This window comes from Grampus griseus, assembly GCF_964374135.1.
Source record: "Grampus griseus genome assembly, chromosome: X".
Lineage (NCBI taxonomy): Eukaryota > Metazoa > Chordata > Mammalia > Artiodactyla > Delphinidae > Grampus > Grampus griseus.
The window spans coordinates 105839451-105859018 of record NC_138999.1 but is presented as its reverse complement, the minus strand read 5'-3'; the positions used below and the strand labels follow the sequence as shown (position 1 = coordinate 105859018).

General features: G+C 37.1%; 1 protein-coding gene and 1 pseudogene across 12 annotated transcripts in view; one reads left to right on the top strand and one right to left on the bottom strand.

The window, feature by feature from the left end:
- XIAP (X-linked inhibitor of apoptosis) overlaps nt 1-19568 on the bottom strand; it is a 54908-nt gene that overhangs the window by 9348 nt on the left and 25992 nt on the right. For 10 of the 11 annotated variants that reach the window (XM_082681400.1, XM_082681408.1, XM_082681404.1 and 7 more), the window contains 5 exons: nt 19033-19132; nt 17004-17082; nt 15124-15166; nt 11366-11578; nt 627-5115 (listed from right to left, as the gene is read on the bottom strand). In XM_082681400.1, the coding sequence (XP_082537526.1) occupies nt 4922-5115; nt 11366-11578; nt 15124-15166; nt 17004-17082; nt 19033-19132 (629 nt within the window). In that variant the 3' untranslated portion in view covers nt 627-4921. Of the gene's footprint in view, nt 1-626; nt 5116-11365; nt 11579-15123; nt 15167-17003; nt 17083-19032; nt 19133-19568 lie in introns of those variants that run through there. The other variant, XR_014298522.1, reaches the window with a different exon arrangement.
- On the top strand, nt 7400-7772 carry LOC309839602 (small EDRK-rich factor 2-like; annotated as a pseudogene). The gene has a single exon. The product of its transcript is annotated as a small EDRK-rich factor 2-like (transcript).

Here is a 19568-nt window from a genome sequence, read left to right as displayed (position 1 = left end):
AAGGTCTTAATGGTATATCTCGGATAAGAGTGATAACATAGTCAAGGATTCAATAATCAGTCACTATACAGACTAGGCCTGAAATACAAATCTCAATTTAGGAACTTCCATTGTGGGCAGGCAGGGGTAGGGGAAATAGCCCTCTTCTAAATTTCTCTCTCCCTTTAAAGATCCTTTATTCCCTCACTTTTTATTCCACCAGATTTGCTTGTAGCTTCTGAAACTCTCTGGGCAGCTGCCAATACAGACTCACAAAAATCCTTCTCTGCTGCCTGCCTCAAAGGGGCAGTGGCTTCTTAGGTCTCTTGCTTGTTCAAGCCTTGTTATGGTGACTATACTATCTCTTGAGTCAACCAGGCCAATCTTTGTGGGGAGGGGGGGGTTCATATTTTTACACATGTTAAAAATTAACTTTTTATGCACTTATAGAATTCTATAAATTAATTTGAAAGCAGATGTCTTTTTTTTTTTTTTAAATATGATCTGACTTGATGTGTACCTTACTGCCTGGCCCAATGGCATAGGGTATATTTAGGAGGTTACATTTTAGTATTTTTAAGTATTTTATTTTCTTCTGAGAAAATGAAACTAAGTAATAAGATATCATTTTAAAGAATAGTGCTTTATTGAATAAGTTTTATTCACAGAAAAATAAGCTTTAATCTATGATGACTGCCAGATTTTACAGTAGAAAGCAATTTTCTTAGTTTTCCATACTGATGGAAAGGTTTCTACTAAATGAAAAGAGCCATAAAATTATATTCACAAATATAGTACTCTTTCTCACACATTTCACATGATTATTCACAACACTAATACAATGACATAAGAATCAGTCATTTTGTCAGGTTAGATAAAGTATAACAGTAATGAAAAAAATGCAAACTCTTCTAACAAAAATTACATTAAAGCCTTTGTTACATCAAATAAAAAATGCAAATTTGTTGCTAAGTATAGACAGAATGACAAAATATATAGTAATTTTAAATGTTACATCAATGATACACAAGAATGTAATAAATGCCAAAAAATCTATATGCATTTCTGCAAACTTTAGACTTCAAAATAGAATCTTACCACCCAAACATTAATGTAGTATTGTACAATTTGAAGCTATATGTATTTAAGATTGTCCTATTATATTAGTTATAAAGTATCATTTAATATGTAGTGAAGGTTATGGTATGGTATACAAGAAAAAATAAACATTTGAGACCTCCCTGGAGAGGTAGCTTGAAGTTTTTCACCGTCAAACTATGACCCAGTCTGAGCTATCACTAATTAGCTATACAGCTTTGAACAAATCATTTCACCTTTCAGCCTCAGTTCCCTTATCTGTAAAACAAGAGGGATGAATTTAGATACTCTCTAAGGTCTCTTCTAGCTCTGACACCCTATGATCCTATTATGCTGCAAATGAAATTCACACTGTGCTAAGTGTACAAGAGTCAAACTGAAACTGATTATGAAAGTGGGAATAAGCCAACTGTTTCTATTAGGAAAGCTCAACTAAATTTGGTGAGAATATTTTTTTCAAGTTATTAAAACAGGAATTTAAATATTTTTAAGGACTTGACCTACTTGTTCATTGTAATTTGCATCTTGACTATGACAAACAAACAAAAAAAATGAGTAAGAGTCACTGAAAGATATCATCTAAGTTTTAGCCCACATTTCCAGAGTCAAGGCATATCCACGGAAGGTAAAAGAGTGTTAGGTAGGGAATTAACATTTATAACAGGTATTTTACATATATGGCCTCCTTGAACTCATAACTTTGTAAGACACGTACTATTCTCATTTCACAGATGAAGAAATGGTTACCTCTTTTTTTCTTTTTTAAAGCAGATTTGGCTAAAAATAACCATATTTGTCAAATATTCCCTCCTGTTTTCTTATTTCTCTAATGGAAATGATACACAACCTATCCTACTTCTCCCACCCCTCCACCCCTTTTCCCCATATTCAACAACTGGGTGAGCAGGAAATAAAACAATGATTTTGATCTAAAGGGTACGATATGTGGAACTAATGCTGTGGTGGTAGTCTCCATTCAGAGTTCAAAATACCAATTTTATCCATTAAAATGAAAACAGGAAAAAAACTACCAACATTTAAATAATATAACAACAAAAGATCATAATACACAGGGCCAAATCACATCATATACATTCACTACACCCATCCTACCCCATCTTAGCCCCAAACCAAAGGGGAAAAAAAATAAAAACAAACAAAAAATCTAGTAGGAAAGGCAATACAAAGCTACTAATTAATAAACTGGAATTTATTTTATAAACACTAAACCCGTTTCTCAAAAATTAAGACAAAGCTTTTGATCAGCACACCAGATTATTACGAATAAAGATAATTATTTATTACAAAACAACTTCACTCTTCGCATGACTAAAATGTAGTAAAATAGGTGGTGCCTTTTGAAATCTTAGAGTGAACTTTATATAGAAAAGAATGTCTACATGTAGATAGTGAGAACTATTTTGGGAAGGGGGAGGCAGAGATTTGGATCTGGCTATATTTTTGACCTTGCAAGTGATCATTCTTTGCACAATTAGATGGGAAGGATCCAGGGCTTTTCATAGTGCAAACAAAGGCAAACATTGGTAAGTCTTTAAAAATTTGATTAGAAGTTGGAGTGTTGAGTGATTTAACAACCTGAAGCAACAGCACTTCTAAACAATTCTTAAAATAAACTTGTTAGCCACATCAGCTTCATGCATTAAATTTCACAACTCATGGGGAGAAAAAAGGTCTTGCTTAACTCTAAACATACAAGTTTTAAAAGAGTTTTAATGAACTGAGGCTTCTAGAACTGGAAAAGCCTTATGTTAAAACAGTTCAGTCCTCGGCCAACAACTAGACTGAACTAACTACCTGACTTGGAGCTGATGTGTCCTGGAAAACACATTTTTAAAACTTTAACACTTTTCTCCCCTTGTAATTTAAGTTTAAATTTAAAGCTTAGACTATACATGTAAAATTTAACTTAATGAATATATAACTAAACCTAAGTAGAAGAAAGTGCACAGGTAAAGAACTGAGGATTTACATAGTAAAACAAAAACAGGGCAGTCATTATTTGATTTTTAAAATTCTCATTTAAATTTGCAGTGCTTTAAATGAATATCAAAGTAGTAATCAACAGAGGTTAAGAGACCATAATACTCTTTCTCTTAGAAAATACAACAAAAATATAACTTTTAACAGTTCCACTCTCAAACTTTTCTCTACAGTAAAATGCCTCACTCACCTCTACAACAGGTTGTTGTGAGAATCTTTGTCTGGGTGTTCTATGAAGCATTTTTAAACTTTCATTTTCTTTTTTTAATATATACTGATTCTTATTCAAGTTTTATTTTTTCTTTAATATTCAAACAACTCTTCTTTTCTTGTCAATATTTTATAATTTCCAAGAGGTTTTTAAGGATCTTGAGAGAACATTTATTTCAGAAGTATCTACTACTATCATTAGACAAGAAAACAAAAAACTTAGGTAAAGACTTGACATTTTGTCCTATATACATCTTAATCATCCTAAAGGTAAAAACTCACATGAAACTTTAAGATACAAGACGATATGAGAATCTCAACATGGAAAGCTGTCACTATAACTACGAGCAGTGTACAAACATGCTTCTACTCTTACCTACATAAGCTGACAGATGTTTAAAATACTGGGTTAACGAAGATCTTTTAGTAAAGTGACTTAGGCAGGCTTAAACTAGCAAGGATTAAGGATGAATCCTTACTAATTAATTGGAAGATCTGAGACATATTTTATATTTCATTTTACAAAATCAGGAATATTTATTTTGAAACAAGAGAAGAAGACATGGTCTACCTGTCAGAAAACTACCACTCAGAAATATTTTTCATCCACAAAGCAGGAAAAACATATAAACATTTAAATTTCACATTGGCACCAAAAAGGTTAACTGCCCTGCCTTCTTGGATTAGAAAAACTGAAGCTGAGCAGTAAGTAGTTTTGCAGGCGTTTGAACATGCCTAAGCCTTTAAATCAGTAAAATACTTTCTAAAAATTCTGATTACAAAAGTAATACAGACTTATAAAAAATTCAAACAGAACAAAATAAAAAAAGTAGAAAGTGAAAGGTCCCTCCCTGTAAAGCCCCTCTGGGACCCATACCCCCCCAAAGAAACCACATTTAACAGTTTAGTGCCTATCTTTCCAAATCTTCTGTTCTATACGTATATAAAACACACACACCTCACTTGGCTCATTCTATCCACAGTGTTTTGCCACTTGATTTTAAACTTAATATACCTCTGACATCTTTCCACGTCAGTACGTGTAGGCTAGATGGTATTCAATCATTAAATACCCTTTTAACGATGGCAAAATCATTTTTAAAAATCATCCACCCAAGTACATGTGTATAATTTTAAAAGAAAGTGGACAAAATCCTAAAACACAAACATCTAAAGATAATCTCTATCTTTCTACCAGTGTAGAATAGTTCATTCCTTTTTCACACAAAACAAATTATGTGATTGAGGAGATTAATCTGTACGTTTACAAAGAAGGCTCCATTTGTTAAGCCTATCTAAAAAGGATGAAAAAGTCAGTTGATTAATTCACTTACATTTAGAAATCTAAGTCAGTGTACTACATATACAAATTGTGATCAGTTATAATAATATGATGCTTCTTAGTCTAGGGTTTCAATTAAATAACAGTGAAAAAATAGGACAGATAATACAGCTAAAATCCTGAAAAATCCAGAAATTCAAATTTTAGATTGCTAACTATAACATCACAGTTTACATTTTTTCCCTACTTGGTAGCAAATGCTAATGGAATTCAATGCTGATTTCTTAAAGTTGGTTCACATCACACATTCAATCAGGGTAATAAGAATATAACACGCCTACTGTAGTTAGATTAAGACATAAAAATTTTTTGCTTGAAAGTAATGACTGTGTAGCACATGGGACATTTGTCCACTGCTTCCGCACACTGTTTACAAGTGACCAGATGTCCACAAGGAATAAAAACTACAGCAATATTTCTATCCATACAGATTTTGCAAAGCTTCTCCTCTTGCAGTAGCCTTAGCTGCTCTTCAGTACTAATCTCTGTACAAAGAGAGAAAAAAAAGTGTTAATTTTAGACTTTCTTAGTTGTTTAAATTCACTGAAATAATGTGAACCCCTACTATGTGCCAGACACTAATCAAGTGTTGGGAGATAGGATGACTCACATATGGCATCTGCTCTTAAGTAGTTCGCATGCTAGTGGGAGAGAAAGACATGAGCTGAGGCTACGGAGGTAAGCACAAAGTGATAAGTGCTATAATAAAGTTACATACAAAGTCTCTGGGACAAGACCACAGAACAAGTTCTTCTGTTCAGATTAGCTGGGGAAGGCTTCACGGGTTGGCGGCTGTTGGATGGGGGAGGGGGAAGTGGAAGAGTGACATTTAAAAATAGCAATTTGCTAAGCAGAGAAGCAAGGCTTAGGTAAAAGAAGTAGCATATAGAAAAGGCATGGCTTATTCCAGAAATGGAGGGATGGATTTGAGGGCTACTTCTGAAGTGGGACAAGTAGGATTTGGTGACTAGATGTGAGGGATGAGGAAGAAAGGAAATAAAGTTGATTTCAAGATTTCTAGCATGGCTGACAAGGGGATGGTAATGCCAATAGGAAATATACAAGGAGGTACAGGTTTGGGATTTTCAAGATTTTTTGAGGTGCTTGCACAGCATCCATATAAAAATGTCCAACAGGCAATCGGAGAGTCAAGTCTTGAGATCAGAAGAAGTTAGGGCTAAGGATAGAGATTTGGGTGTCATCAATACACAGCTGGCACTGAAGTTCTTGCTTAATTCAGCCTTTGTCAAACTAAGTTTTGTGAAATGTTAACAAATATGTCATAGAAATGTGTTTCACTGTCATATATAACTATAATGACAACAACATCAACAACAGCAGCAATTAACAGTAATATAGCACTTCTACTATGTACTACGCAGTATTCCAAATGCATTACATATTATAACAACCTTTGTAATCACTGTATACCAGTGTATACCAAATTCAGCCTCACATGAGAATCACTTGGGGCATTTTTTTAACAATATATTCCTTGGCCCCATTCACTGAATCTAAAATAATGGGGTTGAGCACACTGGCATTTGGGAACCATGACTATCAAGTTCAGGGCAGTATGATAAAGCATATATGCCCTCTTAGAAATTCAAAATGCATTTCCCTATTTAACTACAGAGTTCATTTTTCATGGCATCTCTTTTAACATTCTGGGGAACACTTCTGAAAACAGGTTTGGGAAACAGTGGTCTAATTTTATGCAACAAATACTTACTGAACACTTAGCTAGGTTCTAGGCATTAGAGAAAGAACAATTAACAAATACATAGACCCTGGGCTCCCAATCATTCATAGACAAGTAAGGAACACAAGCAGACAGGAAATTATAATACAGTGTGATGATAAAAAGGAATTATAACGTGTTATGAAGAACGCAGGAAGGGTGTGTGTCCGTGCACACACACATAAAGGGAAGGCTTCCCAGAAAAAATTATACCTAAACTGGGTCCTAAAGGATGAGTAGGAGTAAAGTAGGAGAGGGAGACGGCCTTGGGGGACAGGAGCAATGGGAGAAGAGGGTTCTGGGCAGAGGAAATGACATAAGCAGGCTCCAAGGAGAGAGACAGAACCAGGCCTGCAAGTGCACGGGTAAGGCTTGGGAAGAGAATCTGAGGGGGAAATAGCATGACATGAGGCTACAGGTTAGCAGGAGCCTGATCATGAAGGATTTGGCAACCCATGTAAAGGAGTTTGGACTTGACACCGAGGACCCCAGGAGCCAGTGAAGGGTTTTAACCTGGAAAAAGATATCAGAATTGCTTCAGAAAGGTTTTTTTGATTAGCGGTGGAGAAAAGGATTATATAATCTCTTTTTTCTTAAAAGGCAACTTCCTGGGCATAATCAAAACTCAAAGATGGAACATAGAGATAAGAAGATAAACTGCCTGCCCCCAAGAAGCTTGTCTAATGGGCAGGAGAGAAAAGAAGACAGTTCCAAAATGATGTTACAATTGCTTTAACAGCAGAGAGAGTAGAGGGAGCTGCAAACTCTGCTATGGGTATTGGAGAAAACTTCAAAGAAGTGACCTTTGAGCTGAGCCTTGAAGGATGAGTTCAAGAAATGGATTTAAGGAACTGGGGGTGGAGTGGGGCATCAGATGAGGTATACAAACAGGAAAAAGGCATTCGGGGCATAGGAAACAACAGAAGCAAAGGGATGGCATTATAAACTGATTTATATTATATGGAAGCATCTGACCAAAAAAGTCAGAATAAAGTATATATTCATGCCATCACCAAGACTGTGGTAACCAGTGCGAGCTAGCCTGCCAGAGGAATATGGAAAAGCAGAGTGACTTGGTGAAGGGAAAGCATTTGAGATAACAGGCTTTCTGCTGCCGTCCACAAGCAGAGGGACTCGGAGATCATGCAGCAGAAGCAGAAAAAGGCAAATGAGAACGAAGAATCCAAGTAACTTCATGTCCAATCCTCTTGCACTTCTCCTGTGTGCCTGGAGCTAGTCCCACCATGCTAGAGTTTCCTCCTGTAGTGCTCACAGGTCCCAGCCTGGCATTCCCTTTGCCCTGAGTCTACAGCAGGTCTCTTTTGTGCTTCCTTCCCTTCAGGTAGTCTCTCTACACCTGGGCCAGTCCTGGGGGTCAGGGGACGACCCCTTCCCAGTGTTTTTTAAAAAGTAGCTTTGTAGGGCTTCCCTGGTGGCGCAGTGGTTGAGAGTCCGCCTGCCGATGCAGGGGACACGGGTTCGTGCCCCGGTCTGGGAGGATCCCACATGCTGTGGAGTGGCTGGGCCCGTGAGCCATGGCCACTGAGCCTGCGCGTCCGGAGCCTATGCTCCGCAACGGGAGAGGCCACAACAGTGAGAGGCCCGCGTACCGCAGGAAAAAAAAAAAAAAAAAAGGTAGCTTTGTAATTCCAAGAAAAATCAAAAAAAGGAAGACAATTAAGTAATTTACACATTACTTTTGGATGTAATGCCACAATGAATAAAAAAGGACACTGGATCAGATACCTCCAGTAGTCAAATTTACAGAGACAGAAAGCAGAATGGTGGTTGCCAGGGGAGGGGGAAATGGGAGTTGTTTAATAGGTAAAGAGTTTCAGTTTTGTAGATGAAAAGAGTTCTGGAGATTGACTGCACTACAGTGTGAATGTACTTAAAACTACTGAACTGTACACTTAAAAATGGTTCGGAAGGTAAATTTTATGTGTATTTACCACAACTGTTTTGTTTTTGGCTGCGCCGCGTGGCTTGCTGGATCTTAGTTCCCTGACCAGGGATGGGACCCAGGCCCTCAGCAGTGAAAGCGCCGAGTCCTAACCACTGGACCGCCAGGGAATTCCCCACAATTTTTTAAAAAGTAAAAAAAAAAAACAAGAAAAAACAGGAACACCGGACCAGAAGTCAGGAAACCTGAATTTTACTCCCAACTATCTGAGTGACCTTGAGTAACAGCATATCTGCAGTTCAGTTTTCTCTGAAGTAATGAAAATTTTGTATGATCTTTAAGGTTCCTTTCATTCCGATTATTTGTGATTCCATGTTTGCAGACCACAATGGATGAAATGTCATGCCTACCAAACACAGATATCATTAACTCCACTTTTCCTACCTTATTTCAGGCTTGCATACAGACACTTACTTGAGATGGTGATGGTCTGGGCATTCTTTCCAGACTAATAGTTTACCTCTGGCAATTACTTCACTCTAGCCTTTAGAGTAACTACTAGGTTCTTTCCTTTCCTGAGGTACCTTTCCCCTTCTACTTTCTACAAGGCCCCCTTCTAGGTCGGGAGGTTCTGGCACATAGCAATAAAGGCAACAGCTAGATCATCTTTGATGTTATTTGCTAATATTTTTACTACATTATTTTAAACGACTTCTAGAATAAACTGATGTTGTTAATGTTCCTATCAGAGCAGATTCATGTGGAAAGACAGACTGATAAAAAATGTGTATGGGTTATTTGATTTTTACATTATGTTCTGTAATATACACATAAGGATTAAAGCAAGTGCCTTAGCACACACATGAAATAAAGGGCTTTGTATCATACTATGTTGTTTCTAAAAAGAAAGAAAAAAAGATACTAATTTGGTACTATCTTTAGAAGACTGGGGTATTCTCTGTCACAGAGCCAATGGGATAAAAACTAGTATTGAATCTAGGATTTCTCAATGAGTAACAATAACATTGTACTTTTTTCTAATAACTTCCATCTGTTTTACTTCAATTAGGCCCACCCTCTATTTTGTATAGAATTAAAAGATTCTTAGTGCCAGTCTTTCCTCATCAGCTTTGGGGAAGAGAAATAGACAGCAGTCCTCCATGAGAAGACAGCCTGTAACAATTACTTGCCTCTCAATTTTGTGAGACTAAGGAGAAATCATCTGATGAATTCTAACCCGTGCCCCTGAGAGCTGGCATTTGTTTAGGCCCTCCTTCCCACACTACCCTGGCTTGTAGTCTCAGTAATAAGAACTCCCCACCAACTCCTGTTGGATAGAGGACAAACATGCCCCAATGCACTCTGTCTCCTGTTCTCTTTCTACTGCAACCCACTAAATCTTTCTGTTGTAAACACCTTCAGGTATAAAAACTAACACCTTATTGTCAAACTTAATTAAGCTTGAGTTGTGGTTAAGGGGAGAATGGCACAATCACTGGTATCACGAAGTAAATGGTTTGTTTCACTATCACCAAGACACGTGGAGCTATTATAGGTTTAAAATACATGCATCTTTAAGGAAAAGATGCTTTCTGCTGAATCTTTTACATCAACTAATGTAATTTAAAACATCATTAATGTTATACTGTTTTATGACTTATGTAATTATCTGAATAATGTTTCAAAAACATCTGAAATAACCTAAAGATCAAAAGGGTCTTTAAGGTAAAAAAAAAAAAAAGTGAACTTTTAGGTTCATTAGCCCTTGGAGAGTTCTCATCTTTTGATACAGGTGGTCAAAAGCTTAGAGAACGATTATAATAAAGTACCCCAAGAATGTATTCAGTTTGAAACCTTTTCTTTAACCTCCAATGTTGCTGGCAAGCTCTAGAGTAGCTGTCATCCTTAAAGGAGAAACTTGTATTTTTTATCTTTCTTTTTCCTAAAAGGAGGTTATATACTTCTCTTCTACATTATTTAATACACTTTCTATACATGATTCATAGTATTAAGCTGCCATTAATTCAAGCTCTATTTAGCAATATGACCCCTTTATATATTTACATCATATGAAAAGTTGCAGAACACTCTAAATCCAAAGAGTTTCAACTACAAAACTTATAGTCTACACACAACGATAAAAGTTAGTCTTTGTTGTTCTTTATCTAAAATAAAGCATAAACTCACACTTTTAAAATGAATGCATCACTGGATCTTACTTGGACCCTGAGTAGAACAAATGAACTGAAAAAACATTTTAAGACAATGAGGAAAATTAAAACCAACTGAATTTCAGATGATATGGAATTACTGTTAATTTTGTTAAGTGTGACAATAGTATGTTATGGGCTAAATGTCTGTCTTCCCAAAATTCATACGTTGAACCCCTAACCCACTGTGTGATGGTACTTGGAGGTGGTGCCTTTGGGAGATAATTAGGTTTAGATGAGGTAATGAGGATGGGACTCCATGATGGGATCAAGGTCCTTATAAGAAGAAGAACAGAAAGCAGAGTGCTCTCTCTCTTGGCCATGTGAGGACTTAGAGAAGGCAGCCATCAGCAAGCCTGGAAGAGAGTCTTCATCAGGAACCAAATCTGCCTGCACCTTGGTCTTGCACTTCCCAGCCTCCAGAACTATGAGAAACAAATGTCTGTTGTTTAAGCCACCCAGTTTACAGTACTGTTATAACAGTCTGAGCAGATTAACACACAGTATTAAGGTGATGTTAAAAGAAGTCCCTATCTGTTAGATATTTATCAAAGTATTTATAGGTAAATGATATATAGGATGTCTGGGATTTACTTTGAAATACTACAGCAAAGAAAAAAAGGTGGGGGAAGAAGTGAAACAAGATTAGAAAAGTGTCGATAATTATTGAAGATGGTCGATGCGTACGTGAGGGTTCATTATACTATTCTCTCCACTTTTGAGTATGTTTGACAGTTTTCATAATAAAAAGTTTTAAAAAACATTTATCCTAAGGGGAATATGAGAGGAGGGAAATGAATGGGCCACCAAGTCATGTAAGATACTATCCATAATGAAGTGATGTTAGGTGTGTCTTGCTTTTTAAAAACAGGCATGCGTACCTTTCTGTAACGAAGTCTGACCTGATTCATCTTGTGCATTGTCTTTCTGAGCACTCACTAGATCTGCAACCAGAACTTCAAGTGATTTATAGTTGCTCCCAGATGTCTGAATTTTTTCCTCCATTATTTTCTTAATGTCCTTGAAACTGAATCCCATTCGTATAGCTTCTTGTACCATAGGATTTTGGAATATGGTATCATCTGAAATGAAAACTGGTGAGGAAAAGATCATAGAGTTTAATTACTTTCATGAACACAACTCAACAGCAAAGTATAATTGAAAAGAAAAATTTAAGCAACAAGCAAAAAATCAAAAGCAGCGACTCCCCTGGTGGTCTAGCAGCTAAGACTCTGCGCTCCCAATGCAGGGGGCCCAGGTTTGATCCTTGGTCAGGGAACTAGATCCCACATGCCTCAAAAAAAATTTAAAAATCCCGAGTGCCGCAACTAAGACCCAACGCAGCCAAATAAATAAACAACAACAACAACAAATCAAAACCAAACCACCAAACCAAAGCTGCTTTGGGAAGAGGACTTAGAAATACTTGGGCGTTGAAGAATCACTTTCAGAATCTTACAACAGTTGAAAATGCAATGAGTATGTATTTTGTAGCATTATGAATTGAGATTAGGTGCTTTAAAGACTACATGAACAGTACAAGATAAGGTAAAACAGATAAGAAAAGGGTTAAGCGCTTCAAAATTCTGAAAAGCGTGGATGCCTTTAGTGAATCACCAGCAATTATTTTGAAAAAATCATGGGAAATAGAGGAAGACGCAGTCTGTAACCTTGAATGTATCAGCTTCCTATCTCTCTTAGTTTCTGCAGCTGAGGGGAGGGTGGACTAGATAAGGCAAGAAAGCAAATAGAAAGTCACTTTAATGACACTCAAAGTAGGAATACAGATTGTGTAGTGATGTGCTAAAAGAGGAGACTTCTCCTCTGACTCATCAATTCCACTCTTCAGTATTTTTCTTTTTCTTTTCCACGCCACACAGCTTGCAGGATCTTAGTTCCCCGACCAGGGATTGAACCTGCGCCCCGGCAGTGAAAGCGCTGAGTCCTGACCACTGGACCGCCAGGAACTTCCCCACTCTTGGGTATTAAAAATGAGTACATATATCCACCAAAGACATACACAAGAATATTCACAGCAGTGTATTTATAACAGGGCCAAACTGGAAACAACTCAAATGCCCATCATCAGGTGAATGGATAAGTAAATTCTGGTATATTCAAATATTACACAGCAAGAAAGAAAAATGAACTACTGCCACAGACAACATGGATCAATCACATAGATACGATAAACAAAACATCATCATAATGATGAACCAGAGACAAAAGAGTGCATACTGTATGATTACATTTTTAAGATGTTCAAATCTAATCTATGGTAATAGAAGTCAGAATATAACTTGAGGGTGGATATTGATTGGGAAGGGGCCTGAAGGAGCTTTCCAGGGTGGTGGAAATGTTCTATATCTTGATCTGGGTGATGGTTAGATGGACCTCCACCTCATACCATATACAAAAATTAACTCAAAATGGATGAAAGACCTGAATTTAAGAGCTAAAACCATAAAACTCTTAGAAGAAAACACAGGTGACCTTGGATTAGGCAATGATTTCTTAGACATGACACCAAAAGTATACGCAACAAAAAACAGACAAGTTGAACTTCATCAAAATTAAAAAGTAATATGATTCAAAGGACACCAACAAGAAAGTGAAAAGACAACCCACAGAATGGGAGAAAATATTTGCAAATCATATATTTGACAAGGGACTTATATGTATAATGTATAAAGAACTAAAATATATAAAGAACTATTACAACTCCATAATAAAAAAAAAGTAACCCAACTAAACAAAGGGCAAAGGAGATGAACAGACATTTCTCCAAAGAAGACATACAAATGGCCCATAAGCACATAAAAAAATGCCCAACATCATTAGCTATCAGGGAAATGCAAATCAAAACCACAATGAGACATGCTTCACACCCACTAGGAGGGCTGTAATAAGGAGACAGACAAGTGTTAACAAGGATGCAGAAAAACTAACTGAAACCCTCATACACTGCTGGTGGGAATATAAAATGGTGCAGCCACTTTGGAAAACCGTCTGGCAGTTTATCAAAAGTTTAAACATAGAGTTACCACATGACCCAGAAATGCCATCCCTAAACATATACCCAAGAGAACTAAAAACATATGCCCACACAACAACTTGAACACAAACATTCATAGCAGCAACAGCATCATTCATAATAGCCAAAGAGTGGAAACACCCCAAATGTCCACTGACTAATGAATGGATAAACAAAATGTGGTATTATCCATATAAAGGAATATTTTCCACCATAAAAAATAATGAAGTACTCATATATGATAAGGGTTGAACTTATATGACTGGATGAACCGTGAAACCACACATTATTACTCCACTTATATGATACGTCCAGAATAGGCAAATCTATAGAAACAGAAGTAGATAAGTGGTTGTTTGTGCTTGGGGGTCGAGGGGCTGCAATGGTGAATGACTGCTAAGGAGTATGGGGTTTCTTTCTGGGGTTATGATAATGTTTTGCAATTAAATAGTAGTTATGGTTGTACAACCCTGTGAATGTATCAAAACCCACTAAAGTGTATACTTTATACGGGTGCAATTTTTGCTATATGAATTATATCTTCATTTAAAAACACTAATCCTAAACCAGAGCAAGAGTCTTACTAGTCATAAAAAGAATAGTATGCAGTATAAGGATGATTATTATCAAGAAATGTTATAGAATCTTTGTTTCTGGACAATTTCAAAAATACAGGCTGGAATAAATGATTTCTTAAACTGTATCATTTATGCACATTACAAAACCTTAATCAAATAGTATCAAATTGGCTCTCCTTCTCTAGCATACGTATGAATATATATAGTATTCTCTTGCCTTCTAATCCTTAAGATACTAAATAGATGATGTTATGAGTATAGGGAGTGGGGAATCACCAGACATATTCTATTTTTGAAACATGATGCCTACGTTGAGAATGAGATCTGTAGTGTGATGTAGGATTCAGAAGACCTTATTTACAGTCCTAGTTCCACTAACGCTTTGTAATGTAACCGTGGGCAGGTCACTTAACCTCTCTGTTTCTTCATCTGAAAAGTGGGATAACGATATCTTCTTTGTTTCACATAATATCTTTCTCTGCACACTTTAGTTTTTAAAGATGCCTATCATGAGTAAATAATCTTTGTGATAAAAATCCTCTACCTCTCTAAAAGGTAATAGGAGGTAAACAAACCAAACCATACCCCTTTGTGAAGAAGCTGGGGAAGGCAAAAAGATGGCATGGAATAAGGAAGCAGGAAGGTTAGGGCTGATCATGGTGATGGCACATTAGTAGAGCACTGGATTCACAATCCTGGCTAACTAAAGAAACCCCATTGACAAAAATACACTTAACGAAAAAAAAAATACACTTAACGCTTTTTGTGATTTTAACAGAAGTAACAATGGAGAGCCTACAGCTGTTCCTCTGGAACTTGGAAAAACTGTCCAACCTCTGAACTAATGTTCCCAGTATATAAATATCCAACTTAAATTTATAGGCACTTCATTAATTCTTAAGTCTACAGCAATCTCATCTCAAAGATATATACCTTGAAAGAATCAGTTTACCTTTCCACCTTATAAATAACAAGTATAATAAACTGGCAATGAAATTAAAGTATTTATTTTAATAAGAATATTTACCAATTCTTTTAGTTAATGATGGTGTTTTTTCAGCAGTTCTCGTCTAAAATAGAAATATGAATTATAAGTTAGAATTCCTTTTGGCAGAAGACAATTACTTCAATTTGAGAAGTTATGTTAATCATGAGTTTATAAATTAGCTTTATTCCAGTTCAACATATGAATATTCACAAGAGGCATATAGCCTGATGAAGCTAGAAGTTAAAAGATCATCTAACCCAATCCATTCACTTTACAGACAAAAAGCTGAGGCTCAGGGAGATTAAACAACTTGATTGAGGCAATACAGTTCATGGCAGGGCCATAATGGCAACTCTTCTGTCTCATTCTAGTCCAGGGCTCTTTCCACAAAGTACTGATGCCTTGGCCACCCCAGGCCACACTATCAATACAGATACCTTTTTGAGATTTTAAATATTGTCTGTGAAAAGTTAAAGACTAGTAGTACAAAACACATTATACAAGTCTAAGTTCAGAAGGCTGAGGGATTTAAGTGTTTTAGCTCTTCAAGCCCATTTTCGCCTACAGTGATACTTAAATCAGTTCATCCTGATTCCCTTTTCACAAATTTGCTTTAGCTTAAGAAAAACGAGCACTCTTCAAGATCTCCCCTTTAAGCTCACCATACATTACTGTTTTACTTTTAAAATTTTTATTTTATATTGGAGTATAGTTGATTTACAATGTTGTGTTAGTTTCATGTGTACAGCAAGGTGATTCAGTTATACATATATCTATTCTTTTTCAAATTCTTTTCCCATTTAGCTTATTACAGAATATTGAGCAGAGTTCCCTGTGCTATACAGTAGGGTCCTTGTTGGTTATCTATTTTATTTTATTTATTTATTTTAATAAATTTATTTATTTTTGGCTGTGTTGGGTCTTCATTGCTGCACACGGGCTTGCTCTAGTTGGTGGCGAGCTGGGGCTACTCTTCACTGGGGTGCGTAGACTTCTCATTGCAGTGGCTTCTCTTTGTTGTGGAGCACAGGCTCTAGGGGCACGGGCTTCAGTAGTTATGGCACAAGGGCTCAGTAATTGTGGTACAAGGGCTCAGTAGTTGTGGCACGCAGGCTCAGTAGTTGTGGCACGGGCTCTAGAGCACAGGCTCAGTAGTTGTGGTGCACGGGCTTAGTTGCTCCGCGGCATGTGGGATCTTCCCAGACCAGGGCTCGAACCCACGTCCCCTGCATTGGCAGGCGGATTCTTAACCACTGCGCCACCAGGGAAGTCCCGGTTATCTATTTTAAATATAGTAGTTTGTGTATGTTAAACCCAAACTCCTAATTTATCCCCCTCCCCACCTTTTCCCTTTGGTAACCATAAGTTTGTTTTCTGTGAGTCTGTTTCTGTTTTGTTAAATAAGTTCATTTGTATCATTTTTGCTCACTGACTTCCTTTTGGTCACACATACCTTCTTTTGGTGTCTTAACACCTCCATCAAGCCTTCTGCCCTGGGAGCGATTCTGTTTCTTTAGGTGATTTTGCATAACTCTCTTCTGAACCATTATATTTTGTTTAGCAATGTAGCAGAGTTAATATTTTTTGACAACTACTTTTTAAAGACTGTTTAGGTACACAGTAAAATTGAGGGGAAGATACAGAGATTTCCCATGTACCCCTTGCCCCAACACATGCGTTCCCTCCCTCATTATCAACATCCTTCCCAGAGTGGCACACTTGTTAAAATCAGTGAACCTACACTGATATGTCATAATCACCCAAAGTCTATAGTTTACATTAGGGTTCACCCTTGTTTTACATTCTATCACCATACATTATTAATCTAAAATACTATACTATGAATTTTATACTAAGAAATCATTGCAAAACAAATTATGTAATATCTGAAAATATATATTCTACAATATGTGACTTACCAGAGACTCCTCAATTGAATGGGTTAAATGAATATTGTTTATGTATTCTTGTCCCTTCTCTTCTAACAGAAATCTACACCTAAACAAATAAAACGTTAAACTTTAGTAGCTCATAAATTAGTAAAGTATAATTAAAGATATAACCTCCATCATCTTAATTCCATTAACTTGCTTTTCGATATTTCTAAGGAGCCACAAAATAAAATGTTACTCAATTCCTTATTAAACTATCATTTTAAGGTTAAAAAAATGTTCTCTTTGTTATCCTAATATGCTAATGTCAGTACAACAAAAATATCAACTTGAGAACTTTCAGCTTTTACACAAATTATTAAATTAGCACCTTGACATTTAAAAACAAGTTTTAAGTAATCTTAACGAGTTTTATTTAGAGATTAACCAATTGTACATTTTAAAGGAATTCTTTAGGCTTTCAGCTTTTCCTTTTAAGGCTGTTTAAGGTTAAAATTTATTTTCAAATGATCATTCTGAAGTTTTAAGTTGTATTATTTTGTAGGCCAAAAATCCACATCACTGTACACTGTACACATCTGTGTACTTTATTTTAAAGAGGCAAGACAGCAAAGAGATGTTTAGAATATGTCATCTTTCTAAGATGCCACTGAGTGTAAGCAGCATGATTATATTATGTACTACCACTGCCAATTAAATTATGACCCACCACCAGATGTGTCCTGGTTTCAGAGATCTGAAAATGTGACCAACTGTGTGCCTTAGAATCTGCGAGATTCAGTAGTATTTGTTAGAGGGCATGATGGATTCTTAAGGAATCTCCTTGGCAACATGGGCTCTCATGCCCATCATTAAAGAGCCTACTTCCCACAGTGGATAAGAATCTGCCTGCCAATGCAGGGGACACGGGTTCGACCGCTGGTCCAGGAAGATCCCACATGCTGCAGAGCAACTAAGCCCGTGCGCCACAACTGAGCCCGCGTGCTGCAACTACCACGATGAGAAGCCCATGCACCACAATGAAGAGTAGCCCCCGCTCACCACAACTAGAGAAAGCCGCACAGCAACAAAGACCAACAAGGACAAAAATTTTTTTTTTAATTTTAAAAATAAAAAAAATAAAGAGCCTACTTCCAAACAACAACAAAAGCATACATTCCTTTTTTTTAAAAAAAAAGTAATTAATTAATTTGGCTGCGTTGGGTCATCGTTACTGCACGGGGGCTTTCTCTAGTTGCAGCGAGCGGGTGCTACTCTTCATTGCGGTGCGCGGGCTTCTCATTGCGGTGGCTTCTCTTGTTGTGGAGCATGGGCTCTAGGTGCATGGGCTTCAGTAGTTGTGGCACACGGGCTCAGTAGTTGTGGCTCACAGGCTCAGTAGTTGTGGCTCACAGGCTCAGTAGTTGTGGCTGGCGGGCTCCAGAGCGCAGGCTCAGTAGTTGTGGCGCATGGGCTTAGTTGCTTTGTGGCACGTGGGATCTTTCTGGACCAGGGCTCAAACCTGTGTCCCCTGCTTTGGCAGGCGGATTCTTAACCACTGCGCCACCAGGGAAGTCCCATACGTTCCTAATTTGGTGTTTAGAAATAGAATCATCTGAACGTCATAGATGTGATACGTAAGTAATGAATGGTTTGGTCACTGGAGAAGGCTTAGGTGTTTTTTTTTTGTTTTTTTTTTGTGTGTGGTACGCGGGCCTCTCACTGTTGTGGCCTCTCCCGTTGCGGAGCACAGGCTCCGGACGCGCAGGCTCAACGGCCACGGCTCACGGGCCCAGCCGCTCCGCGGCATGTGGGATCTTCCTGGACCGGGGCACGAACCCGTGTCCCCTGCATCGGCAGGCGGACTCTCAACCACTGCGCCACCAGGGAAGCCTGGCTTAGGTGTTTTGTTCAAATGTATATAAAGTAGGTGACCCCATTTTTATAAACCTGGTGTGAATTTCAAATTTCAATTGGTGAAGGCAAAAATAGCTGACGTGAAAAGTTATTCAAGTCTTCCCACTGCTTGTGTGCTGTCCAACTTGCCTGTCACTGAAGGAACATTTAAATACCTTACCCTGGATACCACATAGCATGTTGTTCCCAAGGGTCTTCACTGGGCTTCCAATCAGTTAGCCCTCCTCCACAGTGAAAGCACTTTACTTTATCACCTTCACCTAAGAAACACACAAGTAAAAATACATGTATTTGTGCAATTACAAGCTTACCCCAAAATATCCTTTTAAATACTATAAAATTAAGCATTTCTAAATTACATGAAAGTCTCATAGCTTAAAAGAAGATATCTGAATTCACATCTAAGTAACAGATAAGATCATTTGAGGAGGAAATACACACTAAATTCACTGATTCAATTTGAGGTATTTTACAGAAGACACAAATAAAATTTCCCAATTTTTATGTGAAAAATCACAATTGTTTTAACATATGTCATTTGGGGCCATCAATGCTACATTTACTTTTTCAAACTGTGAAACTTTAACAATAAAGTTCAGCATATATATAAGTTTCTCTAAGGTTATAGCTATATGACACTAAACAAACTTTCAAGATTGCTATATGATACTAAGTAAATAAAATATTGAAATAACT